The following is a 20858-nucleotide window of genomic DNA, read 5'->3' as shown; positions in this document are numbered from 1 at the left end:
CTATTTTTTTTTATGGTATCAATCGATCGGGTTTGTTTTTAGGATCAAATGTCTATATGGGACCCATTGCATTAAAGTAACACAAAAGTCAGAAATTGTAGTCAAAGTCCGACAGTCGCACTTCACTCGCGAAACGCCCTATACAAAACGGCCAGAGGCCGTGACGTCATCGTCCACGTTGTAGTATGGACAAAACAAGAAAATTGCGTTTTTGTCGGTGAAATATTGCGTTTATGTATATAGTTGCCATACAATATTTTTTTGAATGAAATGTAAGGAATCGAATGGTACCCTTACTTTTATCGTTTTTGGAAGTTAAAAAAAAGCTTAAATTTTGAAACTTTCAGGTCCTGTAATTTTGTAATTTTTCAATATTTAATTTTAATATCCACATTATTGTGATAAATTGCTCGTTTGCTATCTATTTTACTAGATTTTGTTATAAAATTCAACATGTGTCATCATCCCTATTAACCGAAGTTTTGATTTCGGAGCTGCTTACCTTGTGCACCGTGTCTATGGCGTGTAGCGCGTGCAGGCTGACGGGCGCGCACGCGGCGGGCGCGGGCAGCGAGTCGAGCGCGCACGGGGCGGGCTGCACGCTGCATATGCGACACAGACATGCACCTAGTTTTTCCACGTCCGCGCCTGTGAACCTGTTAACATATTACAACAAATAGCATATCGGTTTTTTGAGAAATATTTTATACTAGCTCTTTTGCGTGTAAGTCGTTAAACTGCCCCTCCGGCCTGTTCCTTAGTGATCTTATACTAAATTCCCTGTTACTTCATTTTATGCGATCAATTCCGGATTTCTCTAGGATGCGTATTTCAAACATGATGTTCGTTTTTAAATTAAGATTGTGATGCACTTTTTCGTAAAAATCGTCATGGTAGTCGTTTTTAGGTTTTCGGGATAAATAATAGATTAAACCCCTTTCTTTTCCACGTTTTAAATTACTTGTGTGCCCACTTTTAATTTTGAAACACACTAGGTGAGTCAAAATATCCAAAAATGCGAACTCTTACATTGGTTTATAAATTTTATAATAATTAGTCTTTTTTCAAAGCTACAACCGATCATCATCATCTTCCTCGCGTTGTCCCGGCATTTTTGCCACGGCTCATGGGAGCCTGGGGTCCGCTTGGCAACTAATCCCAGTAATTGGCGTGGGCACTAGTTTTAACGAAAGCGACTACCATCTGACCTTCCAACCCAGAGGGTAAACTAGGCCCTTGTTGGGATTAGTCCGGTTTCCTCACGATGTTTTCCTTCACCGAAAAGCGACTGGTAAATATCAAATGATATTTCGTACATAAGTTCCGAAAAACTCATTGGTACGAGCCAGGGTTTGAACCCGCGACCTCCGGATTGCAAGTCGCATGCTCTTAACGCTAGGCCACCAGCGCTTCAAAGCTACGACCGATATTATTTTATTAAAACTTAATTACGAAGAGTACTTAATGATAATAGGTACTCACGTAGGCCGTATGTGTTGGAAGATGAGAGGGAAGATCTGAACGAGAGTCGTGAGGAAGTTTAGCGAGGGCGCGTACGCGTCCACCGGTTTGCCGTCCTCCGCCACTGTTAACGAAACACGTTTATTATAGAAAAACTAATTAAATCGAAAAAGAACCTAATCACAGGTCTGTATGTCAGCGGCCGATCGTATAATCAGGAAGAACATGAAATTCCTAGGCATATCGTAAATCGTGAAAAACGCTGCTCACATCACTTGTGAGCCCGACGCCACGCTGCACCCCTCCAGTACCATAGGTCCATTTTCCCAATCTGTCTACTTTACCAAACGGTCTACTTTCCCGATCTGCCTAATTGCTTTTCTCAATCCGTCTAATTACCTATCGGTCCACTTTCCCGATCCGTCTAATTGCCGATCGGTCCACTTTCTTCATTGGTCTACTTGACCAAATGGTCCGCTTTTCCGATCCCAAGAAAAACATTTCATGTAAAATGTTGCCAAGACGAAACCACAAGGCTCGGACTGTCAAAAAGTTATCAGATATCTTGTAGAGCCAAGCTTCTAACTCTACAAGCCCTAACATCACAAACTCTACACCTTAGTCAAAATACGTGGCTTGGCCGTTTTGTTAGTACAAAAACAATTGTATAATAAAAAATTATGAATAGATTTCACCTTCCGCCCATCACGCCCATGTGACGGTAGCGAAACGGCCAAGCCACATTTGTTGACTAAGATGTAGAGTTTGTCATGTGAGGGCTTGCAGAGTTAGAAGCTTGGCTCTACAAGATATCTGATAACTTTTTGACAGTCCGAGCCTTGTGGTTTCGTCTTGGCAACATTTTATATGAAATGTTTTTCATGGGATATTGTTTACTGGAATGATCCCAGACATTTTGTTCGTTGTAGTCACAAAACGGTAATTTGCTGCAACGCAATCAGTTATATTTGATTAAATACTGTCAGAACAATGACGGTGTCTCACTCGCACCTGTTACAATACTGATATGTCGGTCCTCTGAGGTTGACACATATTGACTTGGCATTATGCTGGCACTAAGCGTTTTTAGTATTCAGAGAAACTGGTGGTTTGCGTGTATAAAAAATACATTTCGCGAATCGCCAAATGAAAGTTCGCGAAGTTGGTACTATGCTACGAAACGAGTGAACCAATGGCGAAAGTAGACAACGTGCTCAAGTAGACAAATCGGGAAAGTGGACCGTTTGGCAAAGTAGACAGACCGGGAAAGTGGACCGATGGTAAAGTGGACACATCGCGAAAGTGGACCGTTCGGTAAAGTACACAGATCGCGAAAATGGACCCTTTGGTAAAGTAGACAGATTGGGAAAGTGGACCGATGGTACTGGAGGGCGCTGCACGCCCCGCCGAACGCTCCGCTTCGAGCGTCCACTCAGGCCTTACACTAAGGGTTCAAAGGTAACCTGGGTCGGTGTTGGGCACGGCTTGTGCTATCCGGGTCCAGGCGGCCCAGGCGCAGCTCCAGACCCTCTTCTGCAGGACGCTGTCGGGGTCCGCTTCTGCGGCGCGTCCAGCTGCTGAGACTACCTCTTGGACTAGTGCTGCTACACCTGGGACACAACTATATGTAACCTGGGTCGGTGTTGGGCACGGCTTGTGCTATCCGGGTCCAGGCGGCCCAGGCGCAGCTCCAGACCCTCTTCTGCAGGACGCTGTCGGGGTCCGCTTCTGCGGCGCGTCCAGCTGCTGAGACTACCTCTTGGACTAGTGCTGCTACACCTGGGACACAACTATATGTAACCTGGGTCGGTGTTGGGCACGGCTTGTGCTATCCGGGTCCAGGCGGCCCAGGCGCAGCTCCAGACCCTCTTCTGCAGGACGCTGTCGGGGTCCGCTTCTGCGGCGCGTCCAGCTGCTGAGACTACCTCTTGGACTAGTGCTGCTACACCTGGGACACAACTATATGTAACCTGGGTCGGTGTTGGGCACGGCTTGTGCTATCCGGGTCCAGGCGGCCCAGGCGCAGCTCCAGACCCTCTTCTGCAGGACGCTGTCGGGGTCCGCTTCTGCGGCGCGTCCAGCTGCTGAGACTACCTCTTGGACTAGTGCTGCTACACCTGGGACACAACTATATGTAACCTGGGTCGGTGTTGGGCACGGCTTGTGCTATCCGGGTCCAGGCGGCCCAGGCGCAGCTCCAGACCCTCTTCTGCAGGACGCTGTCGGGGTCCGCTTCTGCGGCGCGTCCAGCTGCTGAGACTACCTCTTGGACTAGTGCTGCTACACCTGGGACACAACTATATGTAACCTGGGTCGGTGTTGGGCACGGCTTGTGCTATCCGGGTCCAGGCGGCCCAGGCGCAGCTCCAGACCCTCTTCTGCAGGACGCTGTCGGGGTCCGCTTCTGCGGCGCGTCCAGCTGCTGAGACCACTTCTTGGAACGACTTGAGGGCTGCTACGGACACCTGCGAAGAAAATGTGTATAAGGTAAGGCTAGAAACGAGTTAAAGTACCCAATCACATTACGATCCCATAATTATATTTTTAGGAATAAGACTAAATAGGGTATCTGCCTGTATAAATTACACCATGTATGAAATAAAGCACCAGAAGATTAATAGAGAAACGTAGACAGCAGTTATTTTTAGACACAATTTCTATTTTAAAACCCGTATAAAGAGTAGGTAATTTGATTATGACGTCACAATGCTAGTGTTTCATATGAATTACATGTAGCAAAATCGTTTTGACAGTTCGAAAAAAGAAAATGATTTGACTAGTAGTCAAATATGTACCCTATAGTAGGTTTACCTCATGACTCTTCCTTAAAGCGAAGTCAGTGATATAGTCCAGTAGGGCTGCCCACGACCTGTTGAAGTCCCCCACGGTCACGAGCAGCTGGAACCGCGAGTGGAACACGCGCGACACCCCTGACAATGTCAGCACCTATGGAGTCACAGTTGTAATGAAGAGAAAAAAAAGTTACAGTTGTAATGAAGAAAAAAAAAACAACGGGTTGCACTCCGGGAGTGCGGATAGAAGTGAAAACTCACCTCACTATGTTACCGACGCCCGGTAACACGATACATACGTTTAGCGGAGGTATTCTATTTATTTATTATACATTATTATCATTCTTAAATAAGATCACACTTTTTCATTGACATGTTTATTTACATACTGCCATGACAACGTCAAATTATTTGATCATAGGTAAAGAGTGTGTAAAAAGGTAAGTATAGGTTTTGAAAAGAAGTCCGCAACATAAATGTCAAATAACATTGAGTTTTTCAATGTTATTTGACGGGTCATTTTTCCCCACCTCAAAAAGTGCCCAGTGCTAAAGTTTTCGCTTCAAAAAGTATAACCTCGTAAGACCCAGGGCAATTTTGGCGCTTTTGAATTTGAAACTTGCTTTTATGTCTATATGAGTTAAAACTCGAATTTAATTTGTACTTGTACAAGTAGGTACACGGGGACTTACGAGGATAAAAGTTCGTCGGATCAAATAAGTCCCGCAGTAAGGTAAAATCTGCTTGCAAATTGCTAATATCGTTTTCAAGATATTATCTGTTGCATTTTTTATGTAGTCAATACTTACAGTCTTAGGTATACGTTGAGATACTTGAGATTTAACTGCATCGATTAAAAACCTTGCGAAGTCAGATTTTCCAATATATTTTTATTCAATTCCAATTGTTAGAAAAAAAGGTATGAACGGACCAAGGCAACTTTAATACTAAATAAAATTAAAGTGATTGTAATAATCACCTGTGTCTCAGCCCACTGTTTCTGCGCCGTGTTTCTGGTGTGATGTATAAGTATGTGTTCGCCGGTGTCCACTTTTTCTGAACTAGCTATGTTCGACTGTTTTTGGACCTGTAAAAAAACTTACTTTGTATTTTACAACATATTTGACAAAGCAGTTTTATCATGATCCACTGTAAGACAATCCAAACCACTGCTGGCCAATCTCTACAGCTATACACATGTGATATTTGTGTTTCTTTTAGAAGTAGTCAGAGATCTCTACCAAGCTATATGAAATAGCATAAAAAGTTCCAACACCGCGTCAAAATTTTGTTTAAGGTGGTTCGACTAGGTTACTCAAAGCTTAACCCTCGCTAGATGGCGCCACTTTCGCAAAATTTCATGTTTTATTTTTTTGTGGAATGGTCTTGGTATTTGTATACTTAAAAGTATGTTTAGCGAACTCTTTAAGTAAATATTGAACTATTAAAATAGACATTGAATTCTTCATTGTACAGAAACCACCCTTTAAAGTCGATGGAGTGTTGCTGTCATGCTTTTTCCTACTATAACTCACACATGCAAACAGTGTTTCAGTGATGCTTGTAGTAGACAATTTCACACAACGTAAATATGCTGCAATAGCGTTACGGTATGTTCGTGGAAATACGTGCAAGAGGATTGGGGTTCAAGACTGGTGCGAGTAGATAATTTCATTTTGTTAATTTTTGTCCTTTTTGTGTTATCTTAACGAGAAATTATTATATATATATATATTTATTTATATATTTGGATGATATCAGAAACGGCTCTAACGATTTCGATGAAATTTGCTATAAGGGGTTTGATCTCTTAGCTAGGTCTGATCTGTGAGAAAACGCGCATTTTTGGGTTTTTATATGTTTTCTGAGCTTTGGTCGGTCTCCCAGTTATTTAATCTCTTCTTCCTCGCGTGGGGTCCGCTTGGCAACTAATCCCAGAATTGGCATGGGCACTAGTTTTACGAAAGCGACTGCCCTGACCTTCCAACCCAGAGAGTAAACTTATTGGGATTAGTCCGGTTTCCTCACATTGGTTTCTTTCACCGAAAAATAGGTATCGGTATATAAATAGGTTCCGGTAAATAGGTATCAAATGATATTTCGTACAAAAGCTCCGAAAAATCATTGGTACGACGGTACGAGCCGGGGTTAGAACCCGCGACCTCCGGATTGCAAGTCGCACGCTCTTTCCGCTAGGCCACCAGCGCTTCCCCCAGATATTCAGTATCATCATCATCGCTATCACTATCACTACATAGTATAAAACAAAGTCGCTTTCCTGTCTGTCTTTCTGTATGCTTAGGTCTTTAAAAGTACGCAACGGATTTTGATGCGGTTTTTTTAATAGATAGAGTGATTCAAGAGGATGGTTTATGTATAATTTGTTAACCCGTGCGAAGCCGGGGCGGGTCGCTATTATCAATAAATTACTTTATCAACGTTTTCAAAAAAAATAATTCAATACCTGATTTTCACAGATTATGATCTTTTTGGGTTCTTCCAACTCAGAATCACTAGCATATTCTTGTTGAATCCTGAAGCTAATATAAAAACTATGTCCCAAATATTTGTATAGAAGTTTTAGTTTCCGCTACGTCACGCAGGCTGGGAAACATTTTTGATACTAAAACCTGACGTAATGACCGAATCTCCGACTGAAATCTCTAATGTAATAGGAAGAAAGATGATGCAACAATATGGATTCTAATAAAGTTATAATCAAGTTATAATTTACTTACTTGGTAGTAACTAGTAGGTAATAATTGTGTTTTTCATTCATAGACAAAATTCCATTATTTTCAACCACAGGAAATTTTATACATTTCTTTTTTATTGCTGTGAGGATGTCCTGATTGTAAAAATCAAAGAGATTAGGTAAAGTATAATTTCTAATTATCTTTGTAAAAATTAAACGAATACGCTTAGCCCATACATTTTTGAAAATAAGAAAAATTAAATAAAAATATAAAAAAAACAATACGAAATTTAGGTGTAAAAAAAATACAAAAAGTTATGTCCCAGCATACAATGACTGGGGATTGAACCGGGAACCTTCTGTTTGTAAGCAAAAAAGCGACTGTTTACAAAACGCACCATGATAGTTCTTAGCTAAGCTGACGAAATTCGGGTACTCATTCAACAAAATCGGGTAGGTCAACAAAATTGCACTAAACATGACGGCACTTCAAATTCACGCCGTGGTCAGCCCGGCAACGTCGGAAATGGTATGGCAACGTCGCAAATGTATCCGTACACGACATTTGTGACGCACACATACGTAAAATTGATGAAAAGTTAACTATGATTTTTGCATGATTTCTGTATGAAACATTGTTTTCCTATTCATTTAGAGAAAATGAATATTCGAAAGAAGATAAATGCGGATATATTTATGTAGTAATAGTGTGTAGTTACTTAATGAAAGTCGATTGAATTTTGTATGAAAATCGAACCACCTTAAAGTATTTTAGGCGGTTAAATGAACTGATATTGACAGTTCAATCGTCTGAGACTGGGGTCTCTAAAGTTTTTGACTCTAGGGCCACAACTTCACTACATAGTATAAAACAAAGTCGCTTCCCGATGTCTATCTGTCCCTATGTATGCTTAGATCTTTAAAACTATGCAACGGATTTTGATGCGGTTTTTTTAATAGATAGAGTGATTCAAGAGGAAGGTTTATGTATCATTTGTAGGGATGTACCGACTAGTCGCCGACTAGTCGGGAAAGCCGACTATTCGGCCTCATTTGTAGTCGGCGATTAGTCGGCGACTAGTCGGCAAAAATGGCCGATTAGTTGGCACTTTATAAGTGACAGAAAAACAGGGCAAAAAGAAATAAACAGCACATATTTTCATAAGCTTTTTACCTATTTTACCCAAATTTTTATTTAGGGTGTTTACGAAAACTTTTGTTCGAAATTATTGACCTTGTGGTCGCTTTTTTATGTCCCATTGTGCGGTCGCCGTAATATAACCTTAGGATTTTTTTACTTAATTTTTTAGCGTTACTATATGATAAATAGCGCGACGAAAGGGGTAAAACGATTGTTTTTTAGTGCATTTGAACCGAACTTCGACCAAACTAATGATCTGGCCGACTAGCCGACTAGTCGGCCGACTAATCGGCCATCCGAGCGCCGATTAGTCGGCCAAATCAATAGTCGGTACATCACTAATAATTTGTTAACCCGTGCGAAGTCGAGGCGGGTTGCTAGTATAGGTAGATGGGTCTGCTTCCGTACCTGCTCCAGCATGGGAAACAGCACGGCCAGCAGCGCCCGCCAGGCGGGCTTGCCCAGCAGGGTCCCGTGCGCGCCGATGCAGCTGAACAGCGTCTGGCTGGCGGCCCGCCGCACGGGTGCTCGGGGCTCCGTGCACAGCTCACATACCTGCTCCAGCATGGGAAACAGCACGGCCAGCAGCGCCCGCCAGGCGGGCTTGCCCAGCAGGGTCCCGTGCGCGCCGATGCAGCTGAACAGCGTCTGGCTGGCGGCCCGCCGCACGGGTGCTCGGGGCTCCGTGCACAACTCGCCTAGACAGAAAAAACAAAGTTTTGAATCCGTTGTGGACGAATGAAAAATCCCTTGTGAAAAAATTAAACCCTTTAAAAAAAAACAATTCAGTAAATCGCCTAATTGACAATTACTGGTTTATGTTTAGGCACTATTCGTTTTAATATGACTCTTCGCTTCGCTCGTCTTCTAATTCCCTCTCATGCCTAGCCCTGACCATACATCAACCTTTTTTCCACCTGATAAGATCTATGAATAGTCTCTTAACTTTGCAGTGGGTTTTTTCATGCAAATACCTAAATTTAGCCATTAATACTTACTCAGTCTAATATAGAGACACATCCACAGTTTATCTAAGGGGGGAAGTTCGGCGTGATTGGGAACCTCGGGACAGATGGCCGCATCGTTCGCCAACGCCGCCGTCAACTTGTCTCGATTATGATACAGGTAGTCTGATATATTCCACTGTGGACAATACATTTTTAATTAAGATTATAGAATTGTCAATCGCTAAACAAGTAACCCTGCATAGAGCTGAAGGCCCAGAGCATCCGATTGGCCGAGGTCTTAACGCCAAGTGACAGCTGTCAGGGCTGTTGTAGATACGGCAATTGCCGCAATGTTGCAGTGTATTAATAGTTTAGTTTAATTTTTATGTTTTAGGTATAGTTATAGGTTTTTAATTAGTTATTTAAAGCATAGCCGCCTCGTCGTCGATCGGCGTACGCCTGGGTCACAACGGAAGAACAGCGTTGTGACCCTTTTATGGCATTTGCTCTTTAGGTTATATACACATTGTATATTTGTCAACAAGTTTTTGTCATCTGTGTTTGTCATAAATAAATGTGTTTTCTTTCTTTCTTTTAACTATAAGGAGGCAAAGCGGGTAAAATGCCACGGGATCTTCGCCCGACAGGGACCCCAATTTGAGCGAAAAGCCCTCACACAAACACACTCACAATGGGGTGATGAGGGCCTTGCACAGGTCCTCATTGCTCCAATGAGAAGGATTTATTACAGGCCTCGGTTGATTGGAGTTATGCCACTGCATTTTTTATAAGAAGCGATTACCGCCGCCCATGGACTTCCGCAACACCAGAGGGGTTGTAAGTACGCTCTTTTCTTGAAGGTTTGAAGGTCGTATAGGTTTGGAAATACCGCAGGCGACAGTTCATTCCACAGTTTAGCTGTGCGAGGCAGGAAGTTTCGCATTCGGCGATCCGTGCGAGGCCAAAGGCCGAGCTTCGCATAAGGCCGAAGGCTCGGAGCGTCTGATCGCAGCACGCTATACCAAGCCGAAGGCCGAGTTCCAGGAGAGCAGTACATGATAGTAGCAGATCTGCCAGCAGGATAATTATCAATGATAGTTATCTTGATAATTATCGTGATTTTTATGCCTGATAATTATCGATTTGATAATAACCTAAAATTTTAAGCCTGAAATATAAAAAACACCCCAATATTTTTTTTACTACCTGAGAATTCAAAGAAAATAAATATAGCACCATCCAAACCTGGGATCATTATCAAAGACTATTATTATCTGGATAATTTCGAACCCTCAACATCAAACATCAACATTTATTCAGCAAATAGGCCACAAGGGCACTTTTACACGTCAACTTGGAATTTACATACAGCAAAAAAAAACACATCTACAATTATAAAATACAACTTTCTAAGCCGCAAATATAAAATCAAACTAAAGTATTACATAGAGATGTATAAAGTCTCTAAATGTCGAATTACAAAAAAAAAACGCTATAACAATAGTATTGAAAAAAAAGAACACAAAGATACAAAACTATAATCTAAAATTATTTAGAGATGTAAATGTCTCTAAGTGTCATCATAACTAAAAGATTACAATATATAGTAGTTAATCAAATTATCCTTAGAGATGTATAAGGTCTCCAAGAGTCAAAATCCTGTATACCTAATTAAAACATTCATTAAGTAAGAAAATGGCAATAAAAATAAAATAGCATACGAGACCCTGTCCACTAGTGCTTGTGTCTCACCCATGGTATAATAATATACTCCGCCTGGTACTCTCTTCCGAGATTCGCGAATGACCTAACTGTCACTTGCCTACGTCATCATGCTGTTTACAGGTTCTCAAACTTTAAAATGTGGGAGAATTTTAACCAACGGTGAAAATTATTTTAACGGCATTAATTTTAAGTTATTCATGTAGAAACATAGTAAAATAAAACAAATCTATACTGCACTTTTCACTCCTACTCTTACAGTTCCGAATAGAGCAGCCAACCATTTTCGTAACAAAACATTAATTACCAAGCTTACGACGTGAAAAGTTTGGAAAACACTGCGACTGCTGACACTGAGCGAGAAGGAAATAACAATTAACACGCGTTCGACAAGGACGGTCGGTCAGGGACAAAATGGCCGATTGTCAAATGTGACAGCGCTATCCTGTGTTGCCAGTAGTGTAAACAGAATTACCCGAACGTCTGAAATTTATTTCGTGAATCGGAAGATATTGCTAACGAATAATTAAAAATGACGTGTTATTGTAAAATTTAAGATAAAATACATATAAATGAAAATTATTAAATTATAAAGAAATAAATTAACTTATTAACCATAGATATAATGTACCCATGTAACATGTTATGTTGAAATAAAGTGGCAATGTTATTGTGACGTAGGCAAGTGACACTCTGGGAAGAGAAGACCATGTTTTATTAGACCATGTGTCTCACCATGAGGCCGACGGCCGTGAGGCTGATGTTGAGGTCCCTGGTCTGCAGCGCGAAGGCGGCGGCCGCGGTGAGGACCCGGCGCAGGCAGCGCGGCCCCGCGCAGCCCAGTAGGTCTCCGGCGACCACTTGGGCGCATTGGAAGGCTGAGCGGATCAGTTGCTCACTGAAACGAGGCAACTCTTAGAATATAGTTATTTGTACAACAAGAGATCAAAGTTTGATATTTCTTCGAGTGCTTATTTTGAGTCCCGTGCAAGCGAAAGATTCTATAATAGATTCACGAGCGTAGCGAGTGAATCTAATTTAGAATCTTGAGCGTAGTAAGGGACTCAAAAGCGCACGAGATGTAAATAACTTTGATCTCGTGTAGTACACAACATTTTTCACCTCAGCAGTGAGAACATATTAGAGAACCCGAAAAATGTATTCCTTCTTCATCACTTACCTCTATTCACTCATGTTTTCTTAAGATATACCAACAATTAAATTTTCACCTCAGCAGCTCGAACAAGGGTACTTTGCTACTTAAAAACAGTGAGCAAAATCGCATTTTGCTCACTGAGTGAGCAAAATCGCATTTAAGATTAAGATTAATTGTTTATTGCCACATACATGAAAATAAAATAGAGTTAATCTAACTCTATTTTATTTTCATGTATGTGGCAATAAACAATTAATCTTAATCTTAATAATAATAATAAGCCGTGAAAGCCGAGAAGGACAAATCCAGTAAGTACCTAGACTTGGCTCACGAGATAACCGCCATGTGGGATGTTGATTCGACGATCATTGTCCCGATAGTCGTTTCAGTGAACGGTCTAATAGCGAAGAGTCTCGACCGACATCTTGAGAGACTCTCGCTAGGTGGTTGGATCAAGGGTCAAACACACAACAAAACAAAACAAGTTATCATATACAAAACAAAAGTGAGAAGATCTTTGTATTAGGCAAAGGGTTCCAGTCTCAGCGTGTGCCGGGCCTAGATGGCCGGCGCTGGTTTTCAGACCGGTCCCAGACTAAGGACGGTCGGAGAATATGACCTGACATTATTTATGACAAATTACAGTACGTTTGTGCTCGTTTGTATACGTAGGATCTCTTATAAATATAAATAAATAAATATTATAGGACATTCTTACACAGATTGACTTAGTCCAACAGTAAGCTCAGGAAGGCTTTTTTGTCCCACTGCTGGGCAAAGGCCTCCCGTCCTTTCCTCCACTTAACCCTGTCGTTCGTACTTTCTAGGGATTGGCGAAATGTGTCAGTAGAAAGAAAAGAGTGATATGTATCTTTCTATCACTGGGATATATATATACTTACTACTTTTCCAAATCCGGATAAAACGCGTCAATATGCGTGTCAATATTTTTTTTTTACTTTGAAGCCTACTGACATATGAATGAATGAATGATTTATGAATGAATAAATGAATGAATGATTTATTCACTTGAATACATATACAGCGCATGCACTTATATACTATATTCTGCCATTTGGCATGTGAAACTTGAAATAGAAATATCATTTATAGAAATAGGAAATTGGAAATGATTTTTACAGTATTTACATAGGTATACATTACTAACATTACATAAAATTTAACAAGTATTAAATTAAAACTTAAAGCTAAAGAATTCATCTAGACTATAAAAACAACAATCACACAATAATTTATACCATTTGTTTTTGAAATTGTTATATGTTAGTGCCTTTATCGACGCTGGAATTTTATTAAATATAAACTTGGAACCCTCACCTGTGCTGCGAGGATATAGCCGAGATGATCTCCATCATGAGCGGCCAGGCGGCCCCGAGTTGTTCTCCTCGTGAGTGGAGCAGTCTTGCAGCACACTCTAGCTGTCTCGCTCGCACGTCGCAATGGCGGACAGCGCATAACTCTGATAGCGGTTCTAACAGGAGGCGTTCTCGAGCCTGCAGAAAAATTATAAAATATACTCTGACACACCCACTTTGTCAGTAGAAAAAGGCGGCAAATAAAAAAAAACATGGTTTACTAAAAAGTCAGCCATTTAATATGTACAGTTAGCAACAGAAGTTGCTAAGCAGGCGAGGTGTTCAAAATTACCTTGACACGCTCTTAAGATCGGTTTTCCTAGGATAGCGGTGCCGTCATATAGCGGCCGTCTCCATACTAAATTATCCGGCTAAATATGGATGTCGTAGTATTTGTATGGAGACGGCCGCTATATGACGGCACCGCTATCGGAGGAAACCAAAGCTTTAGGGCCAGTTGCACCAACCACATTTGACAGACTGATCAACGTCAGCCGGCGCTTTACTATGAAACTTTCCATACAAAAAAAAAATTAGCGAACTCTTTAACGATACGGACAGTTTAGTGCCACCGACCCTTATTCTCTTAATAATAAAGTCGCGTCAGGATCATTTTGAACACCTGGCCCGCTTAGCAACTTCTGCTGATGTCTGTACAGATACAGGTCGAAGTGCCGAGTTTGAAGCATAATACCTCGTTGACAAGGTGTGGGTGGTTGTGGTGGTACTGGAACGCGGCCTGAACCAAATACGTGATGGCCTCCACGCCCCACTCTCGCATTCGTATGTGGGGATGTTGGCATACCTGCGAGATATATACAATTTAACAGTGCATATACTATACCTAAAGCCCTTGCTACACGGTCACCGACAAGCCCCCAGACCGCGTGGCCTTGGTCCGTCCCGGACCGTGTAGACAGTTGTTTACAACAAAATTTGACCAAAACTGACCAAGGACAGACCAAGGTCAGACGGTTAGAAGGCTTGTCGGCGACCGTGTAGCAAGGGCTTATGTAATAAATGAGCAGATATTCAAATACAGGACACCCTTAACCTCGTGCTGCCAACCATACAAAATTATAGCCAAGCAAGTTTGAATCTTGTTATATTTACAATAGGGTTGAATTTAATTTGTTCGATAATTTTACGAGGCAAATGAAATTCTACCTACTTTGTTTTTAATTAAGGTTGACATTCCATCGGAACTCAGTGTACATCCTAATGTACATTGGGCGGCACGAGGTTAATGGGGTCAACGACAACCGGCAGTTCGTCGATCTGTGTTGGGGTACAGAATAAGTAATAGTACTACCGTACAAAAAAGAAACTTCCAACAAAACCGAAGTTAGACAGCGATTCAGGGACGAATCATGCTGTCCCTTTCTTATGCTGCTATCCCATTAGGGTTGTCAAAATTCAAGTCATTATCTTGTCTGTGGTCGTACACGCAAAGGGACGTCAGGTTGTGCCAACCTTAATCATTGCTCGGAGCAATAGCAACGGACCCGAAAGGATTAGTTTCGCCCCCTGGTTGGTGGGTCTATGTTTCTGCTCCAGAGATCCACCCACTTCCACAATATGGAACATACGCGTGTATACTTACTTCTAACAGATGGTTGGTGATGGGTCTCCACATGACCTCTATCCTGTGCATGTTGGCGAGACCCGTCTCTAGAAGCTTGGCGACCGCAAATAATGATGGCTCCTGGAACAATACATTATATGTACTCCAAAATAAAATCCGGAATGAGTTACCGTAAGGCGCGAGTAGGGTCCAACCTGAAATAAGCGGCAGATTCCTGCAGCCGACCTGTCTCCACACTATTGGCTCGCCTTTCCTGTGGGATAAGACAGTGAAGCCGAGAGGGTAATGCAGGTGCTGGGCATCCCTGTGTTTCCTTAATTCCGTCCCAGCCGGTGTAATGGGATGTCTCTCCGGTTTTACACCATAAATCGTCTACAATACACGCTAATGAGTAATTTACCCTGTTGGAATAAGCGAGTTCCATGGCTCGTTGCTGAGCTTGCATACATACATACGTCGCGCGCTCGAACAGTAAAGATTGTGCAGTCGGTGCTCCGCGAAGAAGATCCTCGAAAGGATCGAAACCAAAGAATTGGTGGAATTTCTCAGTAACATACCCTGTTGGAATAGGCGAGTTCCATGGCTCGTTGCTGAGCTTGCAAAGCGCGTCGATCAGGCACATACGTCGCGCGCTCGAACAGTAACGACGGTGCAGTCGGTGCTCCGCGAAGAAGATCCTCGAAAGGATCGGAACCAAAGAATTGTATGTCGTTGGTGGAATTTCTCAGTAACTTACCCTATTAGAATAAGCGAGTTCCATGGCCTCGTTGCTGAGCTTGCAAAGCGCGTCGATCAGGTGGTGTAGCGCCACGTCGTCCAGGTTCTTTGACGACTCAAACACTCCTGACAGCATCGCTGACAGCGCTGCAAACAATTTTGTGGTTAGATGACATTAAATGTTAACTAGGTAGGTACCATAGGAATATGGTTGCAATTAAGCTTAGAATAAAAAAGTGGAAATGTGGTGAAAGTGGAGTGGTTTTATGGTGGAAAGATTTGGCTATGGATGAGGTCTTGGTGGCTCAGTTGGCAGAGCGCTGGGGTATCGATCCAGAGGCGTGAGTTTCTCACCCAAGGCAGTAATTTTTCCACTTTTAAATTTATTCTAAGCTTAACAGACTGCTTCTCAGACGTTTCTGCTTGTTAAAAATTTGTTTATAGTTGCGTTTATCGTCTATCGTACAAAGCTCTTAACTGTACATCGGTGGACCTTATTACAAAAGGCATAAGGGTCACAGATGTAGCTGTGTTGTGGGCGATGGTACAGTCGGCCAAAAGTGTTGTCTACCACCCTACGGTTGAGGTTCGTTTGAACGTCATGAGACAACAAGGTCGATTTCCCCTTGCAATAATATTATGTTAGTGACAATTGTCAACCTTAGCGATCGTTAGATCTCGCAGAAACTTTCGTTAAAACTGGTAGACCACTTTCTTGGCCCACTGTATCATGCGTGTCTCTGGCAATTGGCAATATGATCAACTTCAAGAAACCTGGCAGGTCGGCCATGACAGCGGAGGTGCTCATGACCGCGTTGGCGTCTGCGCTGGCGCGGGACGCCTTCATGGATCCCCCGGTCGAGGGCTTCAGTCCTAGGATCCATACCTGTGAGAGTACAACACATATTTAATAAATGGCCAGCATGCCTAAAGCTTTGGATTCCTCCGAAAACGGTGCCGTCATATGACGGCCGCTATATAGCGGTGAATGACGTCACTAGAACGTTGTCTATGTAAACAAGATGGCGCGGTTTCCTAGACGGCGTTGATTGTCAACGTAACGTAAAAAAGCGGTGCCGTCATTTGATTGACGGCCGTCATGACGGTGTCGATAGTTTCGTGAACGTTTTATTAGATAGCGGTGACGCCATTTTGAATAAATGACACGAGATTTGAATAAATGATTCCGTACTACGATTATTTTCCTCTTCTGATGATATTTCATCCTCCAAGTAAATTTTTTTTTTTTTTTTTTTTATTTATTTAGAAACAAACAGTCTCGTATTGCTACATTGGATACAATAGCATTTAGTAATGTAGTAGACTTACAGTTTCCTTAATTGGATTATATAAACCTGAACATTAAAATATGAAAATACATAAGAATTATGAATTATCTATATAAATCAAACATACTTAAACGGTGTATTAATGAACAGTGCCAGAAAACTTGAAAGTTAACAATTATAATGCCTGTTGAATACATTGTAAAGATAATCGTTTGAAATTAGATAGTGTTTCAAGAAAAATATCTACATTTTGAAACTTTTCATCATAAAGCCTGCACGCTCTCCTAATGAAACCGTGTTTTGCATATGAAGTACGACTACGGGGGATATGAAAGAGGGGTTTTTTTCTACAAGCTCGCTCACAACGCCGGGGTACTCTAAAAGAAAGAGAGTGTATTAACGAAGGGGCATCGATGATGTTATTAATAATTTTGTAGAGGATCAAGACATCAATACGTTCGCGACGAGAACTCAATAAAGTAGTATTTTGTCTTTTCATGGAGGTGGTATAGTCTATGTATTTATGTCCAGTGCGATACTCAATTGCCTTGACAAACTTTCTCTGTACCTTCTCTATTTTATCACTGTGAATTTTGTAAAGTGGATTCCAAACGGCGCTAGCAAATTCTAACCTACTGCGGACATAACTGTTAAAAAGTACTTTATAAGTTGACAATTTATTAAACGGCTTTCCTACTCGTAATATAAATCCCAATTGCTTAAACGATTTAGTTAATATGTTATCTATGTGTGGTACGAAGGTGAGTTTTGAGTCCATAATTACGCCGAGGTCACGGATCTGGTTAACACGAGTCAGCTCTTTGTTGCAGAGTGTGTACTTATTATTTATGGATGTTCGCTTCCTACTGAAGCTGATAATAAAGCATTTGTCTGAATTTAAAAATAAGTGATTTGAAGTACAAAAAGCCTGAAAATTGTTTAGATCATTCTGCAAGGCAGTACAATCGTCCATATTTTTAATAACTCTAAATATCTTTGTGTCGTCGGCGTATAATAGCATGTTTGAATTTTGTATACAATCTGTGATATCATTAATATACAGCACAAATAATAAAGGTCCCAAATGTGATCCCTGCGGTACACCGGAAGGTATAGGTCTGTAATATGATGTGTGTCCCTGCACAGCAACTGCTTGTGAACGATTCTCAACATACGATTTTATCCAGCGGAACAAGTCGCCGTGTATACCGAATTGCCAGAGCTTCAAAAGTAGGCGCTCATGACAAACCTTATCGAATGCCTTGGCAAAATCAGTATACACTGCGTCGACCTGATAGTTGTTATCCAACGCGTCCAATATGGTTTCTGTATAAGATAAGAGATTCGAGTCCACACTACGACCGCGGAGAAAACCATGTTGGTTTGGAATGATATGTCGACGCAATGCAGAAGAAAGTTGATCAGTGACTATTTTCTCAAGGATCTTAGCGAATTGACACAATTTCGATATTGGGCGATACTTTTCTATATCGGCGCTAAGCTCTCCCTTTGGTATCGGTGTAACTAGTGCCCGTTTCCATACAGATGGTACGCACCCCTCCCTTATGGACTTTTCGAAAAGTAAACTGATAGGTACTGCTAAGCTAGAAGAGCAATTTTTAATTAAGATAGGAGGAATCCCATCAGGACCTGAACCTTTATTAATATTAATGCGCTCAAGATATTTGGAGACAAGATTTTCAGATATGAAAATGGTGTCCATGTCGAAAACAGTGTCATTTACAGGAGCAAGATTATTTAGGTCTACAGAACTATCGCTGGGTATCTCAAAGACGGAGTGGAAATGTTCATTAAATAAATCACATATCTGTGCATCATTAGAGGCTGTTATTCCCTTATAATGCATAACCTGTGGAAGGCCACTTTTGGCGAAAACTGATTTTATGTATGTCCAGAAAAATTTAGGGTGAGTGTTGATTTTAGCTTCAGTATGGTTAATATAATTTCTGTAACATTTAATTTAAATTCATTAAATTATAGATGGTGAAGCAAATCTTGTCAGTAGAAAAAGGCGCGAAATTCAAATTTTCTATGGGACGATATCCCTTCGCGCCTACATTTTTCAAATTTGCCGCTTTGACCTTGGTGGATGACGGTGTGATATGACGCCGTGGTACTTTCCACATGTCGTCACCGTAAAGACGGCCGTCTTTCGCGGCCGCTATATGACGGCACCGCTTTCGGAGGAATCCAAAGCTTTAGCGAACTCAGCGTCAACGTCAACCGACCGTAGTAGAAATCATCAGTTATCAGGGAGACCATCACTGCTGGGGACATTACCAGGTGCTGCAGGGTGGTGAGGACCGGCAGCCAGGCCTGCTGGATGCTGTCGCCGTCGCGCTGTGCTGCGTACAGCAGGGCCTTCATGGCGGTCACGTGGCGGGAGGTCACCATCACGAATGATTGCTGCTGGCCTGTGAAAGACCACAAACTCAATTTATAAGCATTATGTTGTTAACATACCGTTTATTCGTCTTAATTTCAAAAATACGATCTAGGTCTTATTGAAATTGAATACGTTTGAATAGGCTGTTAATGTGACCTAAGACTCCTCTAAAGTCACCTTCCATTAGAAATCACAATCCTTTCATTAGTTTATTGTAAATAAATAAATGGCTGCCTCATCTGTACCAGTTTTATTTGTAGTATAGTGTACCTGAGGGCACGGCAGGGCTCCGAGCGCCGGCACGCAGTACTGCGCGGGTAGTATAGTGTACCTGAGGCGGAGGCGTGCTGCGGCAGCGGGGTCCCGACCCACACGACCTGGTGGCGGTGCTCCGTGTCCGGCGCGGGCGCGCTGTCCCGCCGCCACGGGCACGGCAGGGCTCCGAGCGCCGGCACGCAGTACTGCGCGGGTAGTATAGTGTACCTGAGGCGGAGGCGTGCTGCGGCAGCGGGGTCCCGACCCACACGACCTGGTGGCGGTGCTCCGTGTCCGGCGCGGGCGCGCTGTCCCGCCGCCACGGGCACGGCAGGGCTCCGAGCGCCGGCACGCAGTACTGCGCGGGTAGTATAGTGTACCTGAGGCGGAGGCGTGCTGCGGCAGCGGGGTCCCGACCCACACGACCTGGTGGCGGTGCTCCGTGTCCGGCGCGGGCGCGCTGTCCCGCCGCCACGGGCACGGCAGGGCTCCGAGCGCCGGCACGCAGTACTGCGCGGGTAGTATAGTGTACCTGAGGCGGAGGCGTGCTGCGGCAGCGGGGTCCCGACCCACACGACCTGGTGGCGGTGCTCCGTGTCCGGCGCGGGCGCGCTGTCCCGCCGCCACGGGCACGGCAGGGCTCCGAGCGCCGGCACGCAGTACTGCGCGGGTAGTATAGTGTACCTGAGGCGGAGGCGTGCTGCGGCAGCGGGGTCCCGACCCACACGACCTGGTGGCGGTGCTCCGTGTCCGGCGCGGGCGCGCTGTCCCGCCGCCACGGGCACGGCAGGGCTCCGAGCGCCGGCACGCAGTACTGCGCGGGTAGTATAGTGTACCTGAGGCGGAGGCGTGCTGCGGCAGCGGGGTCCCGACCCACACGACCTGGTGGCGGTGCTCCGTGTCCGGCGCGGGCGCGCTGTCCCGCCGCCACGGGCACGGCAGGGCTCCGAGCGCCGGCACGCAGTACTGCGCGGGTAGTATAGTGTACCTGAGGCGGAGGCGTGCTGCGGCAGCGGGGTCCCGACCCACACGACCTGGTGGCGGTGCTCCGTGTCCGGCGCGGGCGCGCTGTCCCGCCGCCACGGGCACGGCAGGGCTCCGAGCGCCGGCACGCAGTACTGCGCGGGTAGTATAGTGTACCTGAGGCGGAGGCGTGCTGCGGCAGCGGGGTCCCGACCCACACGACCTGGTGGCGGTGCTCCGTGTCCGGCGCGGGCGCGCTGTCCCGCCGCCACGGGCACGGCAGGGCTCCGAGCGCCGGCACGCAGTACTGCGCGGGTAGTATAGTGTACCTGAGGCGGAGGCGTGCTGCGGC

The 20858-nt window shown here is 43.7% G+C and overlaps 1 protein-coding gene across 1 annotated transcript in view; it reads right to left on the bottom strand.

Annotated features, from left to right (window-relative positions):
- The window catches only part of LOC134658394 (protein MON2 homolog), a 57439-nt gene that overhangs the window by 8471 nt on the left and 28110 nt on the right, over positions 1–20858 (bottom strand). The window contains exons 17-30 of the mRNA XM_063514078.1: positions 19183–19316; positions 16367–16478; positions 15612–15739; positions 14894–14995; positions 13985–14095; positions 13253–13428; positions 11494–11656; positions 9088–9232; positions 8645–8787; positions 5233–5340; positions 4273–4407; positions 3770–3926; positions 1483–1585; positions 503–656 (exon numbers count right to left, since the gene is read on the bottom strand). Coding sequence (XP_063370148.1) covers positions 503–656; positions 1483–1585; positions 3770–3926; positions 4273–4407; positions 5233–5340; positions 8645–8787; positions 9088–9232; positions 11494–11656; positions 13253–13428; positions 13985–14095; positions 14894–14995; positions 15612–15739; positions 16367–16478; positions 19183–19316 — 1871 coding nt within the window. The remainder of the gene's footprint in view (positions 1–502; positions 657–1482; positions 1586–3769; positions 3927–4272; positions 4408–5232; positions 5341–8644; positions 8788–9087; positions 9233–11493; positions 11657–13252; positions 13429–13984; positions 14096–14893; positions 14996–15611; positions 15740–16366; positions 16479–19182; positions 19317–20858) is intronic.

This window comes from Cydia amplana, chromosome 22 (genome assembly GCF_948474715.1).
Source record: "Cydia amplana chromosome 22, ilCydAmpl1.1, whole genome shotgun sequence".
Taxonomy (NCBI): domain Eukaryota; kingdom Metazoa; phylum Arthropoda; class Insecta; order Lepidoptera; family Tortricidae; genus Cydia; species Cydia amplana.
The sequence above is the reverse complement of the archived record's forward strand: the minus strand, read 5'-3'. Positions and strand labels throughout refer to the sequence as shown.